This window comes from Petaurus breviceps, unplaced genomic scaffold (genome assembly GCF_028583685.1).
Source record: "Petaurus breviceps papuanus isolate PSGF00001 unplaced genomic scaffold, PetGlider_PUasm1.0 126, whole genome shotgun sequence".
In the NCBI taxonomy this organism is placed as follows: domain Eukaryota; kingdom Metazoa; phylum Chordata; class Mammalia; order Diprotodontia; family Petauridae; genus Petaurus; species Petaurus breviceps.
The window spans coordinates 21257175-21283417 of NW_027185655.1; the positions used below are offsets into that span (position 1 = coordinate 21257175).

General features: G+C 35.8%; 1 protein-coding gene across 1 annotated transcript in view; it reads left to right on the forward strand.

Annotated features, from left to right (window-relative positions):
* EIF4E (eukaryotic translation initiation factor 4E) overlaps positions 1-26243 on the forward strand; it is a 52444-nt gene that overhangs the window by 9840 nt on the left and 16361 nt on the right. The window contains exon 2 of the mRNA XM_069094269.1: positions 24677-24783. Coding sequence (XP_068950370.1) covers positions 24677-24783 — 107 coding nt within the window. The remainder of the gene's footprint in view (positions 1-24676; positions 24784-26243) is intronic.

A 26243-nucleotide genomic window follows, 5' to 3' on the forward strand; every position in this document is an offset into this window, starting at 1 on the left:
CAAAGCAACCATGGCACCACCCAAAAACCCCTCCCCCTCCCCCATCACTCTCCAAAATGATTGAATCAATTCACAACTCCACCAACAATGCATTAGTGTTCCAATTTTCCCACATCTTCTCCAGCATTGATCATTTTCCTGTTTTGTCATGTTAACCAATCTGATAGGTGAGATGTGGTACCTCAGTAGTTTTGATTTGCATTTCTTTAATCAATAGTGATTTAGAGCATTTTTTTTTCATATGCTTATAGATATCTTCCTCTGACCATTTATCAATTGGGGAATGATTTAAAAAAAAACAAACAAAACCCTGGCTATTTGTATTTCTGAAACTGTGCTATTGTCCTGTATTCAGTAATAAACTATTTTCTAAACAATATAGAAGAATCCCAAGAAAATAACAATGAATTTGGGGATCAAATAAACTCAAGAAAGCATGCATTAATAATTGTTCAAAAATGTTATGTCTTCAAAGAAAATAAGTTTTTGCTTCCTTCCCCATTCTGCTTGATTTGACTGTAATTGATATTTGTTGATGAAAATAGCACTTTGCCAGTGAAGGTGGTACAACTAGAAAGAATTTATTTCTAAGCAAAGAATCATTTCATACCCAGATTAACTACAAAGGACTTATGAAGGAAGATACTATCTGCATCCAGAGAAAAAACTGATAAATAGAAATATGTACAGTATGTATTTATATATGTATATACACACATTTGTGTCTGCTGGTGGGGGGAGTACAAAAATTACATGATTTTATATTTAAAATATTTTACATTTAAAAGGGAAAGCAAGTTCTAATAGATTTAGTGTTTCATATAAAAAATGAAAAAATTAATTTCCCTAGCCTATGATAGTCTATTAATTTTTAATAAAATTACAGTGTTTGGTAAATGGATGCATGATAATTGGCAAAATTTCATACTGTTTGGGGAACTTGTAAAAGAATGTAACAATTACTTGTTGCAAGTGAAAAGTTAACTATTTACAGGGAGTTCTAGTTTTTTTTATATTGGATTTTTTTTAGTGGTTTGAGGGATTTTTCTTTTTTTTGTCTTTATTAATTTATTTGTTTACTTTTAGTGTACAAGATTCAGTTCCACAATCCCTTGAGTTTCAAATTTTCTCCCCCTCTCTGTCCCCCTTCCCCTCCTTCCCCCCCCCCCCCATGGCAGCATGCAATCCAGTATAGGATCTGCAAATATTTTCACATTAGACATTAGTCAGGTTGTAAAGGATTGTAACCGATGGAATGAACAATGGGAAAGAGGAAACAAAACCAAACATGAAAAAGAAAGATCATTTAGTTTGCTTCAGTCTGCATTCAAACTCTGTTCTTTCTAGTTCTTTCTCTGAATGTAGACATCTTGAGTCTTTTGGAGTTGTCTTACAACCTTGCATTGCTGAGAAGAGTCCAGTCTATCAAAGTTGGTCGTCACACATATTTTGTGTCTATAGTTGCGTACAATTTTCTCCTGGTTCTGCTCTTCTCACTTAGCATCAGTTTGTAGAAGTCTCTCCAGGTAAATATGTTCTAGTTTTAAATGCAGTACTTAACTACTGTAGTGACAGTCAGCAAGATGGCTATATTTAAAAGACTGGTACTGTTTTTATTAAGAAACAACTTCTTAAGTGGTCATCTAAATAGAATATGGAACAAATTCTATAGCCTTCATTTTTAATTTGTTGGCTTCATGTAATGTACAATTGGCAATAATGGGAAAATAGTGATCACAACTAAAAGATGTACCAAAAGTATCTTTAGTTTATGTACATTTTTGTCAATGCTTTAATACCAAGTAGGTAGTACTCAGGGTAAATAGAAAAGGATTTATGCATAAAGTAACACTCCAACCTTAAAAATAAAGTTGATATTGCATGAAATGAAATGAACTGTCCTTAAAGACATTAGGAAATCACTTTATGCACTTGAATTAAAACTGAAATATAGTTTTAGTTGTCACTGTATTTAGATGGTTTGTGTGTTGCTAAATAACTAATACCAAAGTTTCCTGGTAGATCCCAAATACTATAAGATTATTTACTTCTGTGATTTGTTGTGTATTTTTATTTGCAAAATTTAGGTTGAATGTTTTGCTTTAACATTCAGTTTTTGAAGTTTGAACTCTTAATTCTACATATATCATGGTTTGTTTATCATCAGTTTAGACAAGAAAAGTAAAATCAGTATTTATCATATTATAAATTAATCCATTTCTTTTTAATATTCCTCCTTCAGCCTTAATCTCTAGGCTATGGCATAGCTTTTCTCGAATCTCTTCTCCCCAGGCAATAAGTAAATGGATCACGATAATACTTGGATTAAGTCACTATTCACTACTGTGAAAACTGTCTTTTCCCTTTTTACATACCCTTTTAATTAAAAAATTTTTTTTTTTTTGCTATATGCCATTACTTGGTGTTGGATAAATTCTTTAAAAATTTTTCTTTGCAAGGCTAAAAATAAATTTTTTATGGGACAGGATGGAATTGTTTAGGTCATGAGATTTATGATATGTGAAAGTAAATAGAAAAGTATGAAGTTATCCACATACAGAGTGTTAATAGGTTATCAGAAGACTGTTAATTAGAAAGAGATTTTTGCTTTCCTGGAGGTAGAAGATGGGACTTCGTAGACACAAGTGTATTTATGTCACCTAGGTCCTTTCTTGAGAGGTAATCTGAGGAATCATCATTTTGATGATTGAACATACTATGTTGTTTTTGGAAAAAATGCTAGATTTTTCATTGGATTTTAATCCAATTGGATTTAATTTAATACAAAAGAGAGAAGTTCAGAAGGAAGCACAGACAAGCAAGACAATTTTGAAGAACATAAAGCATTTCTTTCTTCTTTGGAGTTTTTTCAGTGCTTATGTGTTGCAGGCTGTTTATGTCCATTGTATTAATCTCCATTGACTTTTTTTTTTATGAAAAAAATTTTTTAAAATGTTTCAAGTAAAAGGCATTTCCATACACACAGCAGAAAAAAAACATTCCATAAGAAACTCAATCTATTTCATACTAATTCATGTTCATTTCAAAACTGTCTTGCTTTGTCTCATTTTTCCCCCCTGAACTTCTTTCTGTTGGCTTTTGTGCATTTAAAAACTAGTGGCCCTCCTTTTTGTATCGATAACACCTCATCTCTACCCCCACCCATTAGAAACTGAGAGGGAAAAAATCCCAAATAAACCAATTCCTTTGTAACAAGGAAGTAAAATTAAGCAAAACAAATCTATATAGTGTCCCTGTCTCTCTAATCTGTCAGGCAGTGGGGTAATAGGCTTCATCTGAATTCCTCTGGAAAACATAATCTGGAGGTGCTTGTGCTCAGGAAGCGTTTATTATGTGTAAATTATGTGTCAGGATGTGTGTATTAAGTACTCAGGATACAAACAAAGGCAAAAACTGGATCCCTGCTGGAAAGGATTTCACATGCTAAAGAAGGTGGCATGAAATCAAAGTATGTTTTAAGATTATATAGTATAAAAGGGAGATAATCTTGGGGTATCAATGGAGGGATGGGGGAATGCCAGGAAAAAGGCCTAATGAAAGTGGGAATTGAGCTGATTCTTTTTTTAAGCAATCGGGGTTAAGTAACTTGCTCAGGGTTACATGGCAGTTACACAGTTAATTCTGGGTGTGGTGCTGAGTATCTGAGCCTGGGATTCGATCTCCAGGTCATCCCAACACTGGAACCGGTGCTCTTACTCGCTGTGCTACCTGGCTGCCCCAATTGGGCTGATTCTTAAAGGAAGACGTCAGAAGGGAGAGTATTTTAGGTTTGGGGGATACCCCATGAAGAGAAATTTAGGAGAATGAAGTGCTTGAGGAATGGCAAGGGAGGCCATTGTATCCTTTTCACAGTGTGTGGACCTATGCTTTATAGGAAGATTACTGGTAGCTGAGTGGAAGATGGACTGAAATGGTGAAAGACTTAAAGTATATACATATTGGCTCCCATCATTAGAATGTGATCTATTGGAAAGCAATTTTCCATTTGTATCTCTAAACGCAGTGTTTTGCATAGTAAATGCAACTCTTGAGTTGTTTTGTCTAGTTGCTTATTGTTAATCTAGATAATAGATTTTTTTTACCCATTTGATTTTTCCTGCATAAGTAACTTAAGCCAAACTTTTAAGTGATTATGAATCTCATTTAGAAGGCTATGAAAATTCTAAAGTTGGATACAATTGGCACAATGTCACAAAAATGGGAGCATCTGGAAGACTTCAGTCTATAGGGAGTAGTACCTTTTCTTATGGAGTCTGCACTGGACATCATACCTCCATGATAATGGCAAATGCTTTTAGTGAATGTACATGTTTTTACTGTGCTTGATACCATGATGATAGAGCTGTTAGCTGTTTCCATTATATCTTTTAAGGAATTTTATATGAATTTTTTTTGAACAAGTACTTAGGAAATAACTTATTGGGAAAGAGATTTTCTTCATATATTGGAGTTTTTAAAATAGACTTTAAACAATGAGCACAAGGGAAATCTTGTATTCATTGCACCTTTCAATTTTATGACTATAGAAAACTGGTCTGCTGCAAAATGTTGCTTATATTACTTTGCATCAATTCATAAAAGTCTTCCCAGGCTTCTCTGACTATATCTCTATGATGATTTCTTACCAGCATTATAATGGTATTGCATTGCATTGCATTCATATACCATACAATAATTTGATCAGTCATTCTTCAATTGATGGGTACTCCCTTAGGGATATTTATGTTTTCCAAGGATGCTTTTCAATTATGTTTGTTTGGAGATACCTTGCTACTATAATAGAATTTATAAGGCATTGTTTTGTTCTACTAAATAAATGACATTTTGTACATTATAAACACAATAAGAACTTATACATTCCCGCTTTCAGTTAGTTTTGAGATGGCAAAAATATCCATTGTTTGAATATTGCTTGTAGTCCCTTCTCATGGAGTATTCCCTCAATCTCTGTATAATATACCCATAGATTTTGTTTACATGGAATAGTGAATGCATGTGGCTTTGCAGTTATTGATTTTGTCTCTTAGTTGTTTTTTTTTTTGGCATTAAAAAGATCTGAGAGTTTTTTTTTTCTATGCTTTTGGTATTTTTCTCTTTAGATATTCCACTGTGCATGTGTTCTTGACCTCCTATTTCGCCAAGGCAATATTCACAGCACTGATGGCGACTATGAATATGCTGAATCACAAAATATAACAGACTTTCCATATAGAAGACAGAAGCAAAAACATTTATTCAGACACCAGAAACCCAAATCTCAACGTCAGAAAACCAAATTCTTTATAGCAACAAAGATCTATACACAGTAGCACTGCAGAGAGCAAATACTTCCCACAAACAAATACTCACGCCTAGCTGTCTCCTTGGTCCTATCTCCTCCCTCTGTTCTAACTTCTCTGACTCCCAGCTTCCTCTGGACTCTGCTCCTGGCTCTAGCCATTCAGCAAATTCCTGCCACAAGCCCCGAGGGATGTGATTACTTTTGGCCTATTCAGGTGCAGGGAAGATCTTCAAATTCCCTTAGGCCTGTTAAGGGGCAGGGAAGATCTTCAAATTACCATTACACACACACACCTTTAAAATGAGCGATAATTTTCAGTTCTTTTCCATCTCAAAAATTCAGTAACCTCATGAAGTATTGTCACTATAACAGAAGTTGTTAGCTTGGTATACTAATAAAAACTTTTAATCCAGTAATAAGCTAACATTAAACCAAAAAACCCAGTTGGACTAGAGTTAGAGGTAAAGGTGTGGGGGAACAAGGAGTATCAAGGAAATAAGACTAAGAATCTGGTAATTTTGGAACAAGAAAGGGGACCTTATAAATTGTTCTACTTAAAACTCATCTACATTTTACAAATGAGGAAACTGAGACTAGGACGGACTTGCCCAAGGTCACATGGCTAATTAGCAGCAGATTGGGAATAGTGTGTCTGATTTCTGCTAGAGCAATGTTCTTTGTATTCCATCAGGCAAAGTTCTGAATTGTAGGTACTTTCCGAAGTATGGTTACATCTGTAAATCCCATTTATTCATCTTTTCAAGAGTACAGTAATAGAATCTGTGAGGCATCTACCACTTGGGTTAATTCAAATAAACTTTTTCTTAGTCTAAGAAGGCACTTTTCCCCCAACATCCGAAATAAAATAGCTTTTATACTGGGTGGTAATTTGTTTTTGGTCTCCCCATCGAAGAAGTGATTTGCAGAGAAGTATTGGCTCTCACATTGATGATTTTTGTAGCTTTGGACAGGTCAGCTCATGTGAATCTCTTATTTTCTCATATGTAAAATGGAGATGATACCAGTGTAGCCCATTTCAGAGCTATGGTGAGGATATGATAAGAGTTTACAGTCATATAAATTTGTAAGCTTTTTATGCAGCTGTAACTCCTGCCTATGAGAATGGATTGAGGCTTTGAAATATCTAATTTGCCAGATAAGAGTAACTCTTGCTTTTAAGTGTATAGAAACAAGCCTTCTCAATACACATTTTCCATTTAGATTCCTCTATTTATGTGCTGCTGCCCTTCATATGCAAAGGTAATGTTCCTGACCCACTCTAGAGCTGTAGGTGATTGCTTTTGTTTTTTTTTTTTTCTAGTAGCTTGATAGGTTTTGTTGCAATTCCCAGATAAATCTCAGTGACCGAAGGCCATGATTAAAGGTCTGTAACCATAGAACAATATTTTATTTGTGAAGCTAATTGTGAGGATTGAAGCTCTGCCATGCTCTTAACTGATAGTATACGTACAAGTATGCTTACAAATGGAGTCTGCTGAATAGAAAATGTTATGCTGTATTATGTATTACTAAACTTAATTAATTTAGACTTGGTGATATAATAATATCCTCTTAGTGCAAAATTTTATCAAAACTGTATTATACATTAGAATATTTACTGAAACCATGTCACTTCATTTTAAGACCTATAGATTGGGTTTAAATATTTCTGGTTTATAGAAATTTGTGTTAAATTTCTTGATTAGAAATTATAATTTTTATCAAAATTACAATCTTGAATTTTAGTATATGGACCTATATGAAAAATTACCAGGCTGTTTGGTGAAATTTATTTTCAGTTACTAAACTTACTGTTAAAGCATGTTTGATTTAAACTACATCTTGGATAAGAGAATTTAGCTGTAACAGCTATTAGTTTTAGTTATTTGACATTTCAAAATTTAATTTGAAAGGAAGCCAAATTATAAAAAAAAATAGAATTTAGGCTTTTTATTCTTATACTCAAACCTCCCACTTGCTTCATATATTTTATTCTTCCAAAATTTTTAGGAATGGTAATGTGAATATTAGTCATTTGATACTCATAGGTCTTAATAGTTTTTATTTACTACTACCTTAATATTAATTCTAGGTTGCCTTTTGGTCTTTCAGATTTTGGTAGCTGTTCATGTCTCTTCAGTTTGTGGCTTGGAAGCTTCCAGGTTTAAAAAAAGATGTTCTCTCTTATTTTTAAAAATAGCTTGAAAGTGATTAATCATAATTTGTCTAAGCAGAATTGATATATTATCCTTGATGAACTCTTACTATTATAGTTTGCAGACTTTGATTTGTGCCATTTATTAGTGACAATTGCCTAATTTTTGCCTATTTGTTTTTCTATGTGTCTTTTAATCCTCTGTCTTCACATCTTCATCCAGTTTCATGAGGTGCTTAAGATAATGACATCAGAATTAATCTTTTCCCCAATTCAGTAGACATTTATAAAGTACACACAGTAGAAATTCAGGTTTGGGCTAGGTATAAAGAAAATTAAACAGTTGTCCAGAAGCAGAATGATCATGTTTACCCTCACTAGAAGTTTTCAAATAAAGGCTAGATGACAATTGTCAGGGATGGCATAAGGACATTTTTGTTAAGGTACTGGCAAAACCAGAAACCTTTCAAGTACCTTTCCAATTTTGAGATTCAATATTATTGTTTGCCAAGCAGTGTGCCAAACTCTTGGGGGCATAATAAGCTTTTATACTTCATTGGTTCATGGTTCAGGTAAGATTTGGACCTGTGGTTTTAAGTGGTACAAGGAACTCCTTGATGAAGAAGCTCTTACTCAGTTTTTCTTCTGCAATTTATAGTCTTGGAGAGCTGTCTAGAGTTTGTGACTTGCCCGGGGTCATACAACCAATAAGTGTCAAAGGGGAGACTTGAACTGAAATCGCTCTTCAACTCAATTTCAGTGGTTCCTTTTTCCCTCTAATATCAAACATAAAGTCTTCTGTTCAATTTGTAAAGGTCCTGCCAACTACTGTCTTCTCTCTCCCTCCCTCCGTCCATCATATACTGACTTTCTCTTCCTCATGCTTGGAATGCACTTTCTTCCTCATCTCTGCCTCATGAAATACCTCTTGTTCTTCAAGACAGCTCACACTCTACTTGAACTCTTTTCTGATTCCCTTAATTGCTAGTACGTTCCCTCCCCAAATACTTTGAATTTAATTGTTTTGTATTTTATCTTTATATTAATTCTGTCTATAATTCTGTATGTTCTTATCTCTTCCCTTAGATTGTAACTTCCTTGACAGTAGTAATTTACAGTCTTTGTACTTGTATGTCTAGGTGCCTCACACAATGCCTGCCACATAATGAGCCCTTAATAAGTGCTTGTTAATTGATACCTGGCTCCGAGGTTGACTCCCTGCCCACCAGACCATACTGCCTCACAATATGGTTCATGAAATGTAAAGCTGGAATTCAAGTTAGTTTAGCAATAATATATTAAATGCCTGCCACAGTATGGGCAAGCATGAGAGACAGTATGGCATGGTGTGACCAGTGCTAACTTTAGAGTCATTAAAACCTGGATTTGATCTGACACAAATTGTTGGGGTGCAAATCCCTTAACTTCCCATTTTTGCCAGACAGTTACATGAGAATTTATTTTTAAATGGTTATCACTGTGCATGTGACTGCCTTTTGAGGTGTGCATCTGAATCAGTGGTATGATAATTTGTTATTTGGTCATTTCAGTCGTGTCTGACTCTTTGTGACCTCATTTGGGATTTTCTTGCCAGAGACAGATATGCCATTTCCTTCTCTAGCTCATTTGACAGATGAAGAAACCGAGGCAAACCAGAGTTAAGTGAATTGCCCAGGGACACACAGCTAGTGTTAGAAGCCAGATTTGATCTCAGGAATCTTCCTGATTCCAGGCCCTCTGCTCTATCTACCGAACCACCTAGCTTGTCTTATGGAATGAAATACTTTACCAGAAATTGTACGAGTCATGACTAGGGACACAAACTCGAAAACACATACACATGTTCATTTTTGGACTGAAGCAAATGTTTGACTTTGGCAGTGTGGAGTAGGTTTTTGGGTTTTATGGTTATTAGGGCAAGGAGAGAGACAGTTTGGCAGTACCTCTGAGTTTGAGTACCATCAGTTGAGGCTATATATAAGATGTTACTAAGCTCTCTTTCTATAGATTCTTATCAGCAACTTTTCTAAAATATATAATCTTAGTTGTATGGTCACATAGTGTGTGTCAGGGATAGGACTTGAACCTAGGTATTTCTGACTACAGAATTGGCCCTCTGATCACTATACCATAATACCCTTCCTGGCTAGGGATATAGGAAAAGAAGGGGACATTGTCACAGTTCCTTATTGCTTTCAGAAAAAAGAAAGAATAAATTAACTTTATAGCCACCTAGTTGTATTAGGTAAAGCCATACAAGTTTGGATTATATTGTCTTTTCAATTATATTATTAATCTATTTTATCTTTACCTCTTATGAGGTAGGTATTATTAAATAAAACCCCATGTCCCTGTTTTGTTCATACTTTGAGGTTACACATCTAATAAGCAGCAGTTAGCATTTGAACTCAAGTTCTTTTACTTTAAATCCATTATTGTTTCCACAATACCATGCTCCTCTAGAAGAATGGAATTTTTTTTAATAGAAGAAAAGAAACATCGACTAACCATGCTTAGTGATTTTGAGGGTTTTTCTCATATATGCTTGAATTAATGATCTGTCATGTTGTTATTCATATATGAATTCCACACCATCAGTAAGACATGTGCTAATTTCTTAATGATGGATTTTGGTTATTAATTGATTTTGGCCCATCCAGGCTTCTTCTTGTTGACCTATGACATTTGTAGAATGATTGATTAGTTGCAGCCTGTAACTATAGAGGTATAGCAAAATAAACTCTTAAAATTATTTGGATCTGGCTGTGTTTTGGTTAGCTCCATTGTCACCCAACTGTGAATGTTCGCTCTGCCTATTCAGATCTCACCCAGGCAAAAGCCCTAGCTCCACATAAATGTCCCAGTTAAATTCCTTTCTCTGTTAAACTTGTTTGAAAATTGACAAATGTATATTATTTCTTGATATAAAGTATGTAGGCAGTTCACAAGTTAGAATTGAGTGGTCTGTAAGGAACTTGAGAGGTCTAGTCTTAATTGTACAAGTGAGAAAACTGAGGTCTTCAGAGAAGTAAAGACCTCCTACCTTACCCCTACCATCATTATATATTTGAACCCAGGCCCTCTGACTCCAAATTTTGTTCAGTTTCACTAAACCATTAGGTTTTACGTTCAATATGCATTTTCCCATAGAAAATAGTAAGTAGTTGGTTAGAAATAGTTTAAAGGATCCCAGCCTAGCCTCCAAAAGCATATTTTGTATTTAGCTCATGATATAGCTGTATTATGGTACTAATTATGAGTCTGAATTCTGGGGTCTAGTAGATTTTTGGCTTTAAGGGGGAGATATTTTTGACAGTATTTTAGATAGATAAGCTACCCAATGTACACACACACACACACACACACACACACACACACACACAAGTTTGACTTAATTGGCAGTGTGGCTTAGGTTTTGGAGTTTTATTGTTATTGGGGCAGAGAGAGACACAGTTTGGCAGTACCTCTAAGTATGAGTATCACCAGTAAGTTTGAGGCTATATGTGTTACTAGAGACCATGTCTTTTTTTCAATGTTTTTATTTACTCTTGATATCTTTATAATTTGTGTATATCTTGACATGTCCTGTAATAGACATTGTCTGACATTTAGTGTAGGCACTCATACGGTCTAGTTAATTTGACGTTATATTCCTGTTTAGATGTTAATGGATTTATGTGCTTTGGTATGTATGGAGTGTAGTTGGGACTGTTTTTCCTTTTGCACAGTAACAGGGTGATATACAGAGTACCATCCAAGAAAACAAATTGCATATTTAGGTTGCATCTCCAACAAAATCAGTTGGATTGAAATGATATAGTTTTTATTTCTGTGATATTACCACCATTTCTTACAATGAAAATGGTGTTTGAGTGGGCATATCTGATATAATGTAGCTTGCAGTAATTCATACCTCATCTAAAAATAAAGAAATTTTGCTGTAACATCATTTGATTTTTCTATTTTAGAGTTTTGTTCCTAATTCTTGACTGTTTTATGTAATATTCTTTTACCCAATAACCATTTTTAAAAATACAACCAGTTAGAGATGTTAGGCAGCATATGCCTGTAATATATGGCGTGTTGTAATTAAAATTAGTTACTATGTAAAGTAACATTATGCAGTGTCATCAGGGATTGGGGAACATAGGAAATAGCTCCTTTAGTGGTTTGTAAGGCTCTTTGTTGGTAGTAGCCCTATGAGAGAGGTAGTGCAAATACTATTAGCTTCACTGTACAGATGAGGAAACATGCTAGGAGTTGGAGTGACTTGTCCAAGTCGCAAAACTAGCGACAGCCGTCACACAGACCTAGATCTTCTGATTTCAAGTTCCGTTTTCTTTCTATTACAACATGCTCCCTCAAAATACAAGCTCTTTGAAGTTTATGTTCCTTTTGCAGACATAATTTATAGTAACCTAGTATAGATGTCGTATGATTTGGACTTGGAAAGGGGACTCCTCATTGCTCCTGCCTAGTGAAATTGCTGAATAATACTAATAACAGTTACCAAGAACTCTGTGAGGTAGATGCCATTATTATTCCCATTTTACAGAAAAGGTGGCTCAGAGATTTGTATCATATTGTCAACTGTAAAATGGGGGTAATAATAGCATCTTCCTCTCAGGGTGGTTGTGAGGATCAAAAGAGAGATGTCTGTAAAGGAGTTAGTGCAGTGCCTGGCTCTCTTACCTGTTTCTTCCTCCCTGACTCCCCAGGTTATTTTTAATGTATGACTGAAGGTCATACAGCTATTGAGTGTCTGAGCTGGGACTTGAACCTAGTTCTTAATGACTTCAGTTCCAGAACTTGATGTGCTGTGCCTCACTGACTCTAGAAATCAGCAAATGTCCTAATTTCATGATGTCTTTCTTCTCCTGCCCCCTTCATATTCAGAACTTGCCACCTTCTTACTTTTTTAATCTTAGAATTTACTTCCCCTCTGTGTTCTAGTGACATAAGTTTCCTTACTGTTCCTCAAACAGGACACTCCATCCCCCATTCCTCTAACTAGGCATTTTCACAGCTTTTCCTAGTCCTTAATCTTAGTGACTGCCCTTTGAGGCATCCCTTATATATCTTGTTCATACATAGTTGTTTGTATGTTGTCTCCCCTGTTAGGCCCTTGATAGTGGGAAGTGTTTTTTGCCTTTCTTTGTTTCCCCAGCACTTGACGTTGTGTCTGGCATGTAGTAGGTAATTAATAAATGCTAGTGGATTATCTGTCTTAGAAAACTGGTAAACTCTATTCCTCTCTATTCCTGGCAGAATTGTAAAATTAATTATTCAGGAGAGGTTTGTAAGCATTTAGAATGGAATCATTGATCACCGAGATTTACTTGGTTTTATCAAGAATAAGTCAAGCTAAATGAATATCCTTTCTCTTTTCAACTGAGTAAAATTCCTGGTAGATCAGGAGAATATTTTAAGTTTAATAGTTTACCTAGATTTCAGAAAAGCATATGCTAAATGTGTTTCATATCATCCTTATAGAGATGATGGTCAGATGTGGGATAAATGAGCGATTGACCGGACACTCAAAGAGTAGTCATTAATGACTTCAATATGAATTTATAGGATTGCCTAGCGTATGGTGCCTCAGAGATCTTTCCTTAGTCCTGTGACATTTAGAATTGTTATTGACAACTTGCATGATTACATAAAGTTATATACTTAACAGATTTGCAAATGATGTTTGATGGATGATGATGAAAAACTTCTTTAGTATCTTGATTGCTGGTATGATCTGAATATAATAAAATTTAATTTAACAGATAAAATCGAGTAGGAGGGGGAAATCCTACACAAGGGTAATAATAGGAGAGCCCTAACTGAACGTACTTTTCCCTGGGTGATGATCAGTGTGTCAGTGGTGTAACATGGCAGTCCAAAAAGCTAACTTAATCTTGGATTGCATTAAGAGAAGAGAGGTAGTGCCCAGATTCAGAGAATTGAATAGTTCCTCTCCATTTTTCCCAGAAAAGACAACTGGATTATTGTGACATCTGTAACAGAAACATATTGAATGTTCATTGATAGATTAGAGTCTTCAAGAGTGCAACCAAGATGATTAGAAACCATGCCATATGATATTTGGTTCAAGGAACTGGGGAGTTTAGCCTTGAGAGGAGAATATTTATGTTTGAGTGGGTGAAATGACCTCTGGCATTTGAAAGACCCTCTTGTATGGATCTTGTATGTGGAAGAGAAATAGAATTTCTTCTGTATTGCTCCAGAGGGCTGCACTAGGAAATTTGAGAGATGTTGCTACCATGACAAAGTCATTGAGTTGGGCCCCCTTCACAGGAAGCAATTAAGCAGCTCTTGGATAACTACTTATTACTCAGGGCTATAACAAGAATATATTTGGTAGTGCTTAGAGGTTGTGACTTGACCCAGGTTCAAACAGATGAAACTCTTGTTTGGGTAATATTTCTTTACTGTGGGAGGAAGACTACAAGGTTTTATTCCTTTCTCTTCGTTTTCTCTCATTTAGGGGAAAAGGAGGGGCCATGTTTAAAAAGGGAATTACTTTAAAGCACTTCAGAAAATTTGGTATTAAGTCAAATGCTAAATGTGATGGTTTAATTTATAGACATCATTTCGGTTTCCTTCTGGTCCCCAGCACCGGTTATTGGCATTCTCCCCTTTCTTGTACTTTCTGATAATGTTGACCTTGGTATTTTTCTATGTGTGTATGTGTGTACATGTGTATATGTAGACATACGTAGGTATATGTGTATATATAGATTTTATTTATTTTATTTTTAATTTATGGAATAAAGCAAGCATTTATATATCATAGTATAATAAAAAAGATAACTGTACATGAAACTGCAAATCTGTTATATATAGCTTGCTATTCTTTTTTAAATATATAATAAAATTATGTAAATGTTTTTTTCCTATTTTTTTCTTTCCTCCCCTCTTCATGTCCCAGAGATGGCTACCACTAGACACAAATATGTTTATGTGTGTGTGTGTGTGTGTGTCCATATTCCAAATATGTATGTAAAATCATTCTACACGTCTATTTTATCAGTTCTTTCTCTGGATGTAGATATTGTCTTTCTTCTATTTCCTTTGTAGTTAATTTGAGTATTTATAATAGTGCAAATGACTTATTTGCCCAAAGTTAAAACAATATTGCTGTTACTTTATATAGCATTCTCTTGGTTCTGCTCATTCTGTTCTTCATTGTTTCATGCAAGTCTTACCGAGTTTTTCTAAGATCGTTGAGCTCATCATTTCTTATACTACAGGTAGTATTCCATCACGGTCATATACACAACTTGTTCAGCCATTAATTGATGAGCATCCCCACAATTTCCAGTTCTTTACTACCACAAAGAGCTGCTATAAATATTTTAGAACATAAAAGTAGTTTAATAACTCTTTGGGCATATTTCTAGATTATTCTCAAACGGTTGGATTAGTTCACAATTCCACCAAAAATGATTGTGTCCCAATTTTTCCACATCCCATCCACCATCATTTTAGCCAATCTAATAAGTGTAAAATGATAGTTCAAGGTTTTAGTTTATGGTTCTCTAAGGTTCTCTAATCAATAATGATTTAGAGCATTGATTATATGATATTATGATTATAAATTGTTTTCATTTATCTAAAAACTTCCTGTTATATCCTTTGACCATTTATCAATTGGGAAATGACTCATTCTTATAGATTTCACAGAGAAATTATTATATTTGAGATATGAGGCCTTTATGTAAGAATCTGTCTATAAACCCCCTCCCCCCTGAATTTTTTGCCTTCCTTCTGACCTTGGCTACATTTGTTTTATTCTTACAAAAACTTTTTAATGTAACCAAAATGATCAGTTTTATATCTTACTCAGCTCTCTATCTCTTGTTCACAAATTGTTCACCTATCCATAAATCTGATAAGCAGCATGTTCTACGTTCTTCAGATTTTCTTGTAATACCTTGGTATTAATATTAATCTAGTCTTAGTTCCTTTATGGATTTGGCTGACCAGGCCATGTTGTCTCTGCATTCTGATCGTTAGTCTTTTTTTTTTTTTTTACTGGCTCCTAGTTTATGGATGTGAGAACAGAAGGCCAGGCAGTTAAATATAGTCTTCTACTTCAGTCATCTGAATATCTCACCCTGATCTACTGGATATAGCCTAGAAAAAAGATCCCACCTGGATTTTGCCCCTGTGATTTTAGTAGAGAACTTAAAGAAATATGCAATGAGGAGGTGATAACTGATTGAATTGTAAAGTGAGGAACCCTACACTAGAGTAATTAGACTTTCTCATCTAGGAATTCAGTCACTTTTTGAGCTTTTGGTTAAGAATCTTAGATTCATATGTAGACCCTTTCCCCTCTGGGGTGAAACTTGAAGGCCTACTACTTCCCAATAACCACCCTTTGTACGGTCCATCTCTTCCCCCCCCACCCCCCCAATCTTGTGGGAAAAAAATTATGGCTACATCTGTCAATTCAGGCAATGTTCTGTGCTCCTACTCTCTCCCTTTACTATTGAGAGGATCAAGGAAGGTTTCATTTTCTGTTCTCAGAGAACGAGATTAATTATCCCAATCAGAATTGAACTTACTTTTCTTTATTATAGTCATTGCATATATTGCTGTCTTATTTCTCCTTATTTCACTTTGTATTAGTTCATATAAGCCTTCCCATATTTCTCCAAATTCCTATAATTGTTATTTCTTAGGACCCAGTAATCCATTAAATGTTCATTATTTGGTTTGTTGAGCCATTCCCTGAATTAATGGGTGACCAGTTGGTTTCTGTTTTCTTACAAGCCTTAATTCTCTTCTTGCTGTAATCACATGTTTCATTATTTTCCCCCACCCCATCCTGTCTTGTTCAGGAGCATTAGTCTGTCTCTGTATCTCTTATCTATTGGCTTCCTCCCAATGTCACCTTAGCTAAATTTAAGGACTTTGAGACTTTCATTCTCCATCTTCTTGAGGTTTTACTTACCCATTCTATTTACTGTCTGTTCTAGTCACATTTGCTGAATCATTCATACCTGCCCCCTGATTGTGGGTATCCACCAATGTGTGTGTTTTTTTCTTTATATATCCTCAACCCTGATGATTTCCCATGGGTTCAGTTGTCACCTTTTGTGCACATGACTACTAAATTTATATGTACATTCCAGATTTTCTCTTGAACTTCAATACCACATTATCAAATACCTCATAGACCTCTCTTTCTGAATGTCCTTCCAATAACATAAATTAAACATGGCCAAAACCAAACTCACCTATCCCTTCCTCTTGAGCAAACAAGTCCCCTTTCCTGTTTCTGCAAAGGGTACACATTCCCTCAAACTTAAAACCTCAAAGTCATCTTTGACTTTTCCTTAACCATTTCAGTCCTCTTGATTCTACTCATATCCACTCATACCCTCACTAGCTACACTATCCTAATAGCCTCCTTACTGATTTCTCTGCTTGTTCTAATTAGTTCTTTCATAACTCCCATTACTCCCCTATTCGAAAACTTTCATTGGCTCCCTTTTGCCTCTAGACTGTATGGAACCCTTCTAAATCTGGTACCAACCCACTTTTCTAGTCATTTCATATTAGTAACCTTTATGTAGTGTACTGAATCCAAATCGAGCTACTTCCTACTTATCCTCCGAAATGGAAATAGCCATTGACCACTTGAATGCATTCTCATGGGCTGTATTTTCTCTATTGCCGCCTTTCAGATTTCCTCCCTTCAAAGCTCAGGTTAGGTGTACTGCGTTCTTTCCTTACCTTGTAAGGATTTCCTTACTTCTCTGATAAGGGATCTCCTTAGTAGACTATAAGTACCTTGAGTGCAAGAACTGTTTAGGTTTTGTTTTTGTTTCTACAACACAGTGGTACAACCTAATGTGGTACCTGGTATGTAGCAGGAATTTTATAAATATCTCTTGAATACAGCTCACAAATCTGAGGTCAGTTTCCTTCCAGAGGATTGTTTTTCCTATAAAATATTCTGTCGTAAACACTGATATTTAAGTAGGAGTCTGGAAGTCCTAGTTCAAGTCTTGCCTCTGACACACACTGGCTGAGCCATGCTGGGCTAGGCAGGTCATTTAATCTCTCAGTGCCCCAGGCAATTTGAAGACTTCCTTGACAACCAAGTACCTATCTACCTTTGCTTTGATAGGAATTTCTCACCGCGGGCTCCCATTGTCAATGAACTTACAGGTCCAGTGGTTGTCATTCTGTCTGTCTGTATATATATATATATGTATGTATATGTATGTGTGCATATATAGAGACTTTTTTTCTCCTTTGTTAAAACTTAAGTATTAGAGACACTGTAGTATAGGAGAAAAGGGGTAAGAAATTTGGAGTCTTAGGACCAGGGCTGAAATCGTCTCTCTGCCTTTTGCTGTCTTTGTTGATTTGGGGCAAGATCTAGGCTTCCATTCACTTATTTATAAAATGAAGGAGTTAGAATTGATACCTCTAAGACTCTTTCTGACTTTAAATCTAGGGGGAAAGAGGAGTCTTGGGCTTTTGGTTTTTGGGTTTTTTTTTTTTTTTGGTCTTTTTGGAGGGGGAAGGCAGGCAATTAGGGTTAAGTGACTTGCCCAAGTTCATATGGCTAGTTTTTGTGTTGTGTTCTGAGGTCAGATTTGAACTCAGGTCCTCCTGACTGCAGGGCTGGTGCTCTATTCACTGCAAAATCTTCATATAAAATATTTTAAAGGATTGAGTATTTTAACAAATGATTCATTATTAATCACCAGGCATAGAAATTAAAATATAAAGTGGACAGCACAATAAAGTCTGAATTGTGAGGGTTTTGGCTAATTTAATTTTTTGCTTAATTATAACAAAGACATTAAAAAATACTCCTAAATTTTGTTGAAGGACTTTGTTAGCAAACTTTCTGCCATGTGTAAAGTCAACAAGCATTTATTAAGAACTTACTATGTGCCAGGGGTACAAAGAAAGGCAAAAACAATCTTTGCTCGTGACTAACGGGGAAGGTCACATACGGACAGCTATATAAGAACCGGGGTGTACAGGAAAACTTGGGGGTTACCGGCAGAGGAGAGAAGGGGGGAAGGAACAGCAAAGGTTCTCTTTTAGTTGGGACTTGAAGGAAGCCAGGCAATTCAGGAGACCAAGAGGAAGAGGGAGAGCATTCTGTGCATGAGGGATAGTCAATGAAAATTTGGAATTGGGAAATGGAAAAATTGCAGGGAGACCAGAGTCTCTGTATTGCAGATTATGTGAAGGATGAGCAAAGTATAAGAAGACTGAAAGGTAGGAGGTAGCTAGGTTGTGAAGGGCTTTTAAAATCAAATAGGATTTTATATTTGATCCTGGAAATGATAGGCGGAGAGCCAAAGGAGTTTATTATAGGTCTTGGCATGTTCAGGAAGATCAATTTGACAACTGGGGGGTAGGTGGGAGTGGAGTATGGGCTGGAATAGGGAGAAGCTTGAGGGAGGGAAACCAACCAGTAAGCTATTGCATTTTTTCCTGGCATGAGCTCATGATGAGGTCCTGGCCTGTACCAGGGTGGTGACAGTATTAGAGGAGTTGAGTTTGAGATGTCTTTGAGACATCCAGTTTGAGGGATGTCCAGTAGGTATTTGGACATAGGAAACTGGAAAGAAGTACAGTCTAATAAATCCAAGAATTATTTGCATAGAGATAATTGAATCCTGGGAGCTACTGTTTTATATTGTGAACATAATTTTTCTTTGAAGATGCCTCTGAGTTGTCGCTCTGTATACACTTTAATTTATTATGAGAGACCGCATGGTAAAGAGAGCCAGCCTTAAAGCCAGGAAAACCTGGGTTTGAGTCTTTTTTTCTCACATAACTGACTGTGGCCTTTGAGACCAATCCAGTTTTGCCTAGCTTTGATTATATAGCCTATGAGTTATGAATGATTAAAATAAATCAAATTCCTAGGCCATTAAAGCATGTTTAAAATCTCCATGTCATAGCTACATTTCTTAACTTTTTGTGAGCATATGGGTTGCAGTATTTCACTTCCATTTGGGAATTTCTGTGATTCCAGAATTCTGTTTTTTAGTATATCTCTATATTGGTTGATCACTTCCTCAGTGAGAAAAGCTTTCCAGTGAAAAATCTCCAAATCGTGTTTTATGTTAAGATATCTTACAGTACAAATATACAAAGATCTTACCATTTTTACCTGGATTTCTTCTGCCAGCAGTTTATGTATAGCCTTAAATGAAAAACTGAAATTTTATCAGTAAAAATTATCCTTGTCCACTCTTCTAGTATTCCACTCTTTGTATTGCCTTGACCTTGATAAGTGGCTTAATTTGTCAATTAACAGCTGTATGTCTCTCTGCCTGTGACTAGGTCTCCCTACCTCACCCAGGCTGGAAATTTAGCAACCACTCCCTGGCCCATTTGATTTGGCCCAGAAGCTTTGTTGCCCATTCTTAGGAAGCCTACTGGCTCCCTGCTTCTGGGGCCTCACCTTGATGCCATTAATGCAGGTACCAGGTCAACTTTAGCCCTGTTGTATATAGCTCAGAGAGATCCACTTGCCTCAGCCTCTGTGGTAGAAGGATATTGCTGGCCTGCACTATTGCACCTGTCCTGGAAGCTTGTTTTTGACTGATTAGATCCACATTGGAACTCAAGCCTTCTGACCACAGGGGCTCTGCTGAGGTATCCACTGTGCCAGCTAGCTGAAATGAGTTAGATGGTCAACTATACAGACAATTCTAAGCAAAATTCATTGTACAGTGATTAAAGTTAAAGACAAAGGAAAAAATTTAGGTTTCCTAAAGGTTTTTAGGGTCTACAAAGGTTGACTTTAAAGAGTAATAGAAAATAGGTTTAAACATTTAACTCTTTTATTATGCTTTTAAAATGGAGGCCCAAATGGTATTTGGCAGAGGCAAAAATAAGTAATAGGTAAATAAGGGGTCTAATTGGAAAAAGTTTTGAACTTGGTAAATAAACCTAGTTCAAATTCCAGTCCTCTCTTTTCTAGGCTGCGTGACACCAAGTATAGACATTTACTTTATCAGTATGTGTCCTCAGTAGAATTAGGGTAATTCTTTTATTATTCATAAGGTGGTTGTTGAGGAACTAGGGAAATAATCTATGTAAAGTGTCATATGGGGGGGTGTACATGTAATGTTTCCAGATGTTATAATTCTTTTGCAACTGTAGTATTTGTTAAAGTTCCATTAATTAATACATTTATGTTGCTGTGAATGCAGTTACATGTTATATAAATAATAGAATCACAGAATTTGAGAGTTGTTGGGGACTTCAGTGGTCATTTAGTTCATATGTGAAAGAGGTCCCTGCTCTCATCTGTTTTCAAGTGATCGTTCAGTCTCTGTTTGAAGACTTCAAAGACATGACCAGGATACACCACCTTTCTCAGGGCAAATGTGTAATACAAAAAAGTACCTTCACTTTTTTATCAAGATAGTTTTTTATATTAATTTTATATAAGTAGAATTTTTGAAACCTATGTAATACAGCTTGAATTTTTAAAAACCCAGAGCTTTGGGGGCATTTCCGTACCTTTTTTGAGGGGTAATCACCCATTTCTAACCCCCTGAGGTACACAAAGACCATCTGGCCCATCATCTATATCTGGCTTTTTGTCATTTTGGCCCATTCATAATATTTAGATCAGCAGAAAGTAGGGAAAAGACTGGTAATAGTAAGCTGCTGTGATAGAACTGGAGGTAAGTCTCAGTTCTGAGGTTTTAGACATCTTTAAATTTTGGCCCAGTTAACATATATTTAGTTCTGAGTGTCAAAATTATTAATAACTAATACTCTGTTTTTTTTTCACCTTATTGCCTAAAACTTCTTTCCCTGGTCTGTCTTTAAGGAAAGTAAAGTGAATGAAACTTGAATGAATGTTTTCAATGAAAGTTGGAAGTAAGCTCTAGTGTCTTAAAACATTAAAAGTTATTTTGAATATTAACCTTTGGAAATTTGATGTGTGATTTTTCATTTATTGATGCTTTGTGGCCATTCTATCACAAAATCTGGTACCTCCTGTATGTAACAAGTAACTCTAGGTCTTTCAAAGCTATGTTAGCTGAACACATATTGAGGCAGGTCCTAGGTTGTAAGAATTGACACAGTTCTTAGAAATCTCAACATTGATGTCTTGTAATTGATGTTTACTTGTAAATATATGATGTTTATACAGTGACTAGGTAGATACAGTATTGAAGGTTCCCTAACATTGATTTTGACCACTTTCACTATAGAAATGAAATAAAATACAAAAGGTGCAGATGAATGGAAAGTTCATGACCTTTTTAGAGTTGTGCAAATAAAGTTGTGGCAAAGTTAGCTTCATTCTCTTGAAACTCAGTCTTCTCCCTTTTAAGTGCTCTTGGTGAGCATAACAAGTAGCAGGATAACTATGATGAAGGTAACTGCACTAAAGTCATTTTTCAGGTTAAAGAAGTTCAGAACCTTTGTCAAGGTCTAAAGATTTTCCAAGTTAAGTCAACCTAGCATGATACTTTGTGGCTTCAGTGGTGGACACAGGAGAAAATGATTTTGGGAAATAGGGTTACCTATAAAGAAATGAGAGAGGGGGGCAGCTAGGTGGTGCAGTGAATAGAGCACCAGCCCTGGAGTTAAGAGGACCCACTTGAGTTCAAATGCAGCCTCAGACACTTAACACTTACCAGCCATGTGACCTTGGGTAAGTCACTTAACCCCAATTGCCCTTCCCTTCCCCTTCAAAAAAGAAAAAAGAAATGAAAGAGGCTCCGTGGGTCACTAGTTAATTCAAAAACTTGAGACTTCAGTGATCTTTTTGAGAACTTGGAAGTTCTAGATGAACAAACCATTGAATAACATGGAAAAGGAAATCTGAATGTGTCTTAAGGCAGGAAAGACTAGTTACTGACAGGAAAGCAATTTCAGATTCAGCTTTTGTGTGAAAGTCATATCATGTCCAGTTAGAATAAAGGTGAACAAATTTGAAAAAAAAAATAAGGATGAAAAGAATACACAAGAATGATGGACTTGTTCTCTTGGAATTTCTGGGGGGAAAAGGGAAACTGCCAAAATAAAAAATACCTTCACATGGCTCACCTTTAGGGTTGATTCAGCTGCTGCCATCCTTCTTCTGGCCACTTTCTTTCCAGTTTAAGTTCTATGGTGTAGCAGCAAGTACCCCGGCGTCCCCAGGGTGTCTGCCAATACGGTTCTTGGATCTGCTTTGATAAAGGAAAGCAACTCAAAATGGGTTAACAAGCTTACTTTAATCAGTCAAACATATATCGTTTACCTAGTTCAGGGGAAAGAGGTCAGCAGCCCAAACTTCAGAATATACAGACAGAATTATCAAGACAGAAACAGATCAAGTAGACAGATTTCCAAACTGTCCAACCCTTACATCCATGCCCAATCAACATCTGGGTTTTTCAAAGCTGGGGGGCTCTGGACAATGGCTTCCCAGAATCCAGATCAAATCACAGAACACTTCTCAAAGTGAGCCCCAAAACAAAGCTATACATCAGGGCTTATATAGCCTTCTCCTGGCTCAGAGAATGTAACAACCTTATTGACTCACTGGCCAATCAAGAAGTATCTACTGAAAAACAAGCCTCCCACCCCAGGCTCCTGGTGCACTTTATAGCCTAGGGGCAGGGAAGATCTTTAAATTTACATTCCCATTACATATGGCTAAATGAAAAGTTGCTTGTAACAATAAAACAAATGCCCATGTATTCTAACTCATCTGCTTTTCTCTGTTATATTCTCCTATTCTGAATGCCTGTGATCTCTCTTTTGAAAAGAATCTTGCAAAAAGAGGGGGAAAACTGCATATGTAATATAGGCTTTAGAGTTAGTAGGTTTCTTCCTGATTGTTTTAGTGACATTCATATGCTAAAGTTTAGTTCAGAAGCACATTTGCCCATCTGAGATAGGTTCCTATTTTTCCATTAATATTTTCTTAAATTATGTCCTAGTGGAGTACTTTAAGTAATTTTTGAGCAGTAAATGAGTTAACTTTTTTTTAAAATTTAGTATAACATCTTCATTAGGAAATGTGCTCAAATGCAAGAGGTTCAAGAGAAAGTGGCCGAAGTCACTGGGAACATATTTTAATCATTGATGGAGTCAATAGTAGGAGGCAACTATATCTTACATAGTCCTTGCTATAATAACATCATTCATTTCCCTTCTTTGCTTTGGTGAATATAATGACTAAATTTCTAAATGATTTTGGCTTTTTTAATACAGAGGGTTTTTTTTTTTTTAGTATAACTGTGTTAAAATAGTAGATTTTTCAAATTTTTATCTAAAAGTTTGTATATACTCCTAGTAATACATAAGGTTTTTCACATGGAGAGCAAGGATATCAATCATTTTATAAGGAGTAGTTAACCTGATAATATTAGTGGTAATCTATTTCCTTGGTAATGAGAACCTAGAGGAGAGACTTGCATCTAAGAGCAATTTAATAATTGTCTGTTGAATTTAGACTAGAGTAACATTATGCTTGTAAAAAATTTAAATCCTTGTATTCTAATGATGATGTCTGAACTAAGGGACTTTACTTGGACCATGCCACTTGCTAAAATAAGATTGAGCTACTTCAAAGAATTGGAAATTCAGGGGATGCCTCTGAACTGGGGAGTGGTTGGATGAGTTGTTGATGTGATTGTGATGGAGTATCATTGTGCTATATAGAAATGTTGAGGGAGAAAAAACCTGGGATGACTTACATGAACTGATACAAAGTGAAGTGAGCAGAACCAGGAGAAAATTGTATATAGTAGCAGCAATATTTTAACAGTGATCAACTGTGAAAACACCTAGCTACTCTCATCAGTATAATGATGCAAGACAGTTCCAAAGGACTCGTGACAGAAAATGCTATGTACCTCCAGAGAGAGAACTGATGAACTCTGGATGCAGATTGAATTGTATTGTTTTTCATGCCTTTTTTGGGGGAGAGAGGGGCAGCATTGCTAATATAGAAATGTTTTGCATGACTTCGTGAATAATGAAGTATTGCTTGCCTTCTCAGTTGGTGGGGGAGAGATGGAGAGAGAATTTGGAACTCAAAAAAATGAATATTAATTTTTCTTTGAAAAAATTATGTGAGACATCTAATAATCTCTTATACCTTTGCTTGTAAAATGGAGTTGATATTTGAAGATTAAGTTAAATGAAACTTACTTATTGCAGACCAGATTTTAACCATATAATTGGCTATTTTCCTGTAGGAAACCACCACCACTCCTAACCCCCCACCTGCAGAAGAAGAAAAAACTGAAACCAATCAGGAGGTTGCCAACCCTGAACACTACGTTAAACATCCACTACAGAACAGGTAAGTCATTTGATCATATCCCAGAAGTTTTGATAAAGTTCCAGATCTGTGATTGCACCAATGTAGGAAAGACCTGCAGTGACCACTCGCTCCGTTTATCCGTAATTTATAGTCTTAGATAATTACCTGAAGCATTTCAGAAGAAAGACTTGAACCTAGGTCTTCTTGCCTTCAAAACTACCTCTATTATACTTGGTGATTTTGCACAGCCCTTTCTCACTTAAATCCAATTCACTTGCATGTCATGGCATTATCTCTCTGAAGTATGGTTCTCTTCAAGAATGAAGGACAAAGGACAGCTAGGTGGCACAGTGAATAGAGCATCAGCCCTGGAGTCAGGATGACCTGAGTTCAAATCCAGCATTGGACACTTGACACACTTTCTAGCTGTGTGACCTTGGGCAAGTCACTTAATCCTAATTGCCTTATCTTCCCCCCTCTCCAAAAAAAAAATGTAAAAAATAAAAAGGACAAACAACAATATTATATTTGTGTGCCTCTTAGAAGTTTATAACCCTTAAAAGACACTACATAGTCTTTTAGTCCTTAATCTTTTGTGCATGTGTCCCTCTTGTCATTTCCCTTTTACTCCATAAATAACTCCTGTACGTTAATAGGGTCATACAACTGTCCATTAAGTTACTTGAATTTAAAGATTTTAGGTTAAATGACTCTGGCTACAATATAGGACATTCTGTATGACATGTATAGCTTGAGTGCAGTGGAGTACATGCTTAAAAGACTAACTTTAAATAGTGCATAATATTTTTGAGCTGAACTATGTACCTGCTAGACACTAGAAATGCAATTTTTCTAAAATAAATTTTTATTGCTATGTTTTTTATATAGCAGTCTCTTATAGCAAAAAAAAAAAAAACCACACAAGAAGAGATAAAAATCAACACATTTAAAAATGACATTTTATGCAATTTCTCATACCTGAAAACCTAGGCAAGTAGGAGAAGAGAGGAAAGAACATTTTCATATATATATATATATATATATGTCATCTTTGGAGCCATTCTGGGTTGTCATAATTTCATAGCATTCATTTTGTTTTGTGCTTATTCTTTAGTCCATGTGTATTTATGGGTTTTGACCCTTCTTATTTCACCTTACGAGTATTCATTGTTTTCCTGCTATACTTGAATATCATGATTTGCTTAGCAATTTTCCAGTGACCATCTGCTTTGTTTACAATTCTGTACTGTCCCAAAATATACTGCTGTGCATATTTTGGTGTTTATGGAGCCTTTTTGTTAATGATTTCTTTGGTATATGTCCCTACTAATGTAATCTCTGGATCAAAGGACCTTTAGTGGTATAATTCCAAATTGCTTTCCGGATTGGTTTTTACAAGTTAACAGCTCTCGAACAACAGTGTGTTAATGATGTGTCTTTCCAATGTTGATTGACGCTTTCCATTTTTTAACTTTGCCAATTTGTTGGAAATACAAATA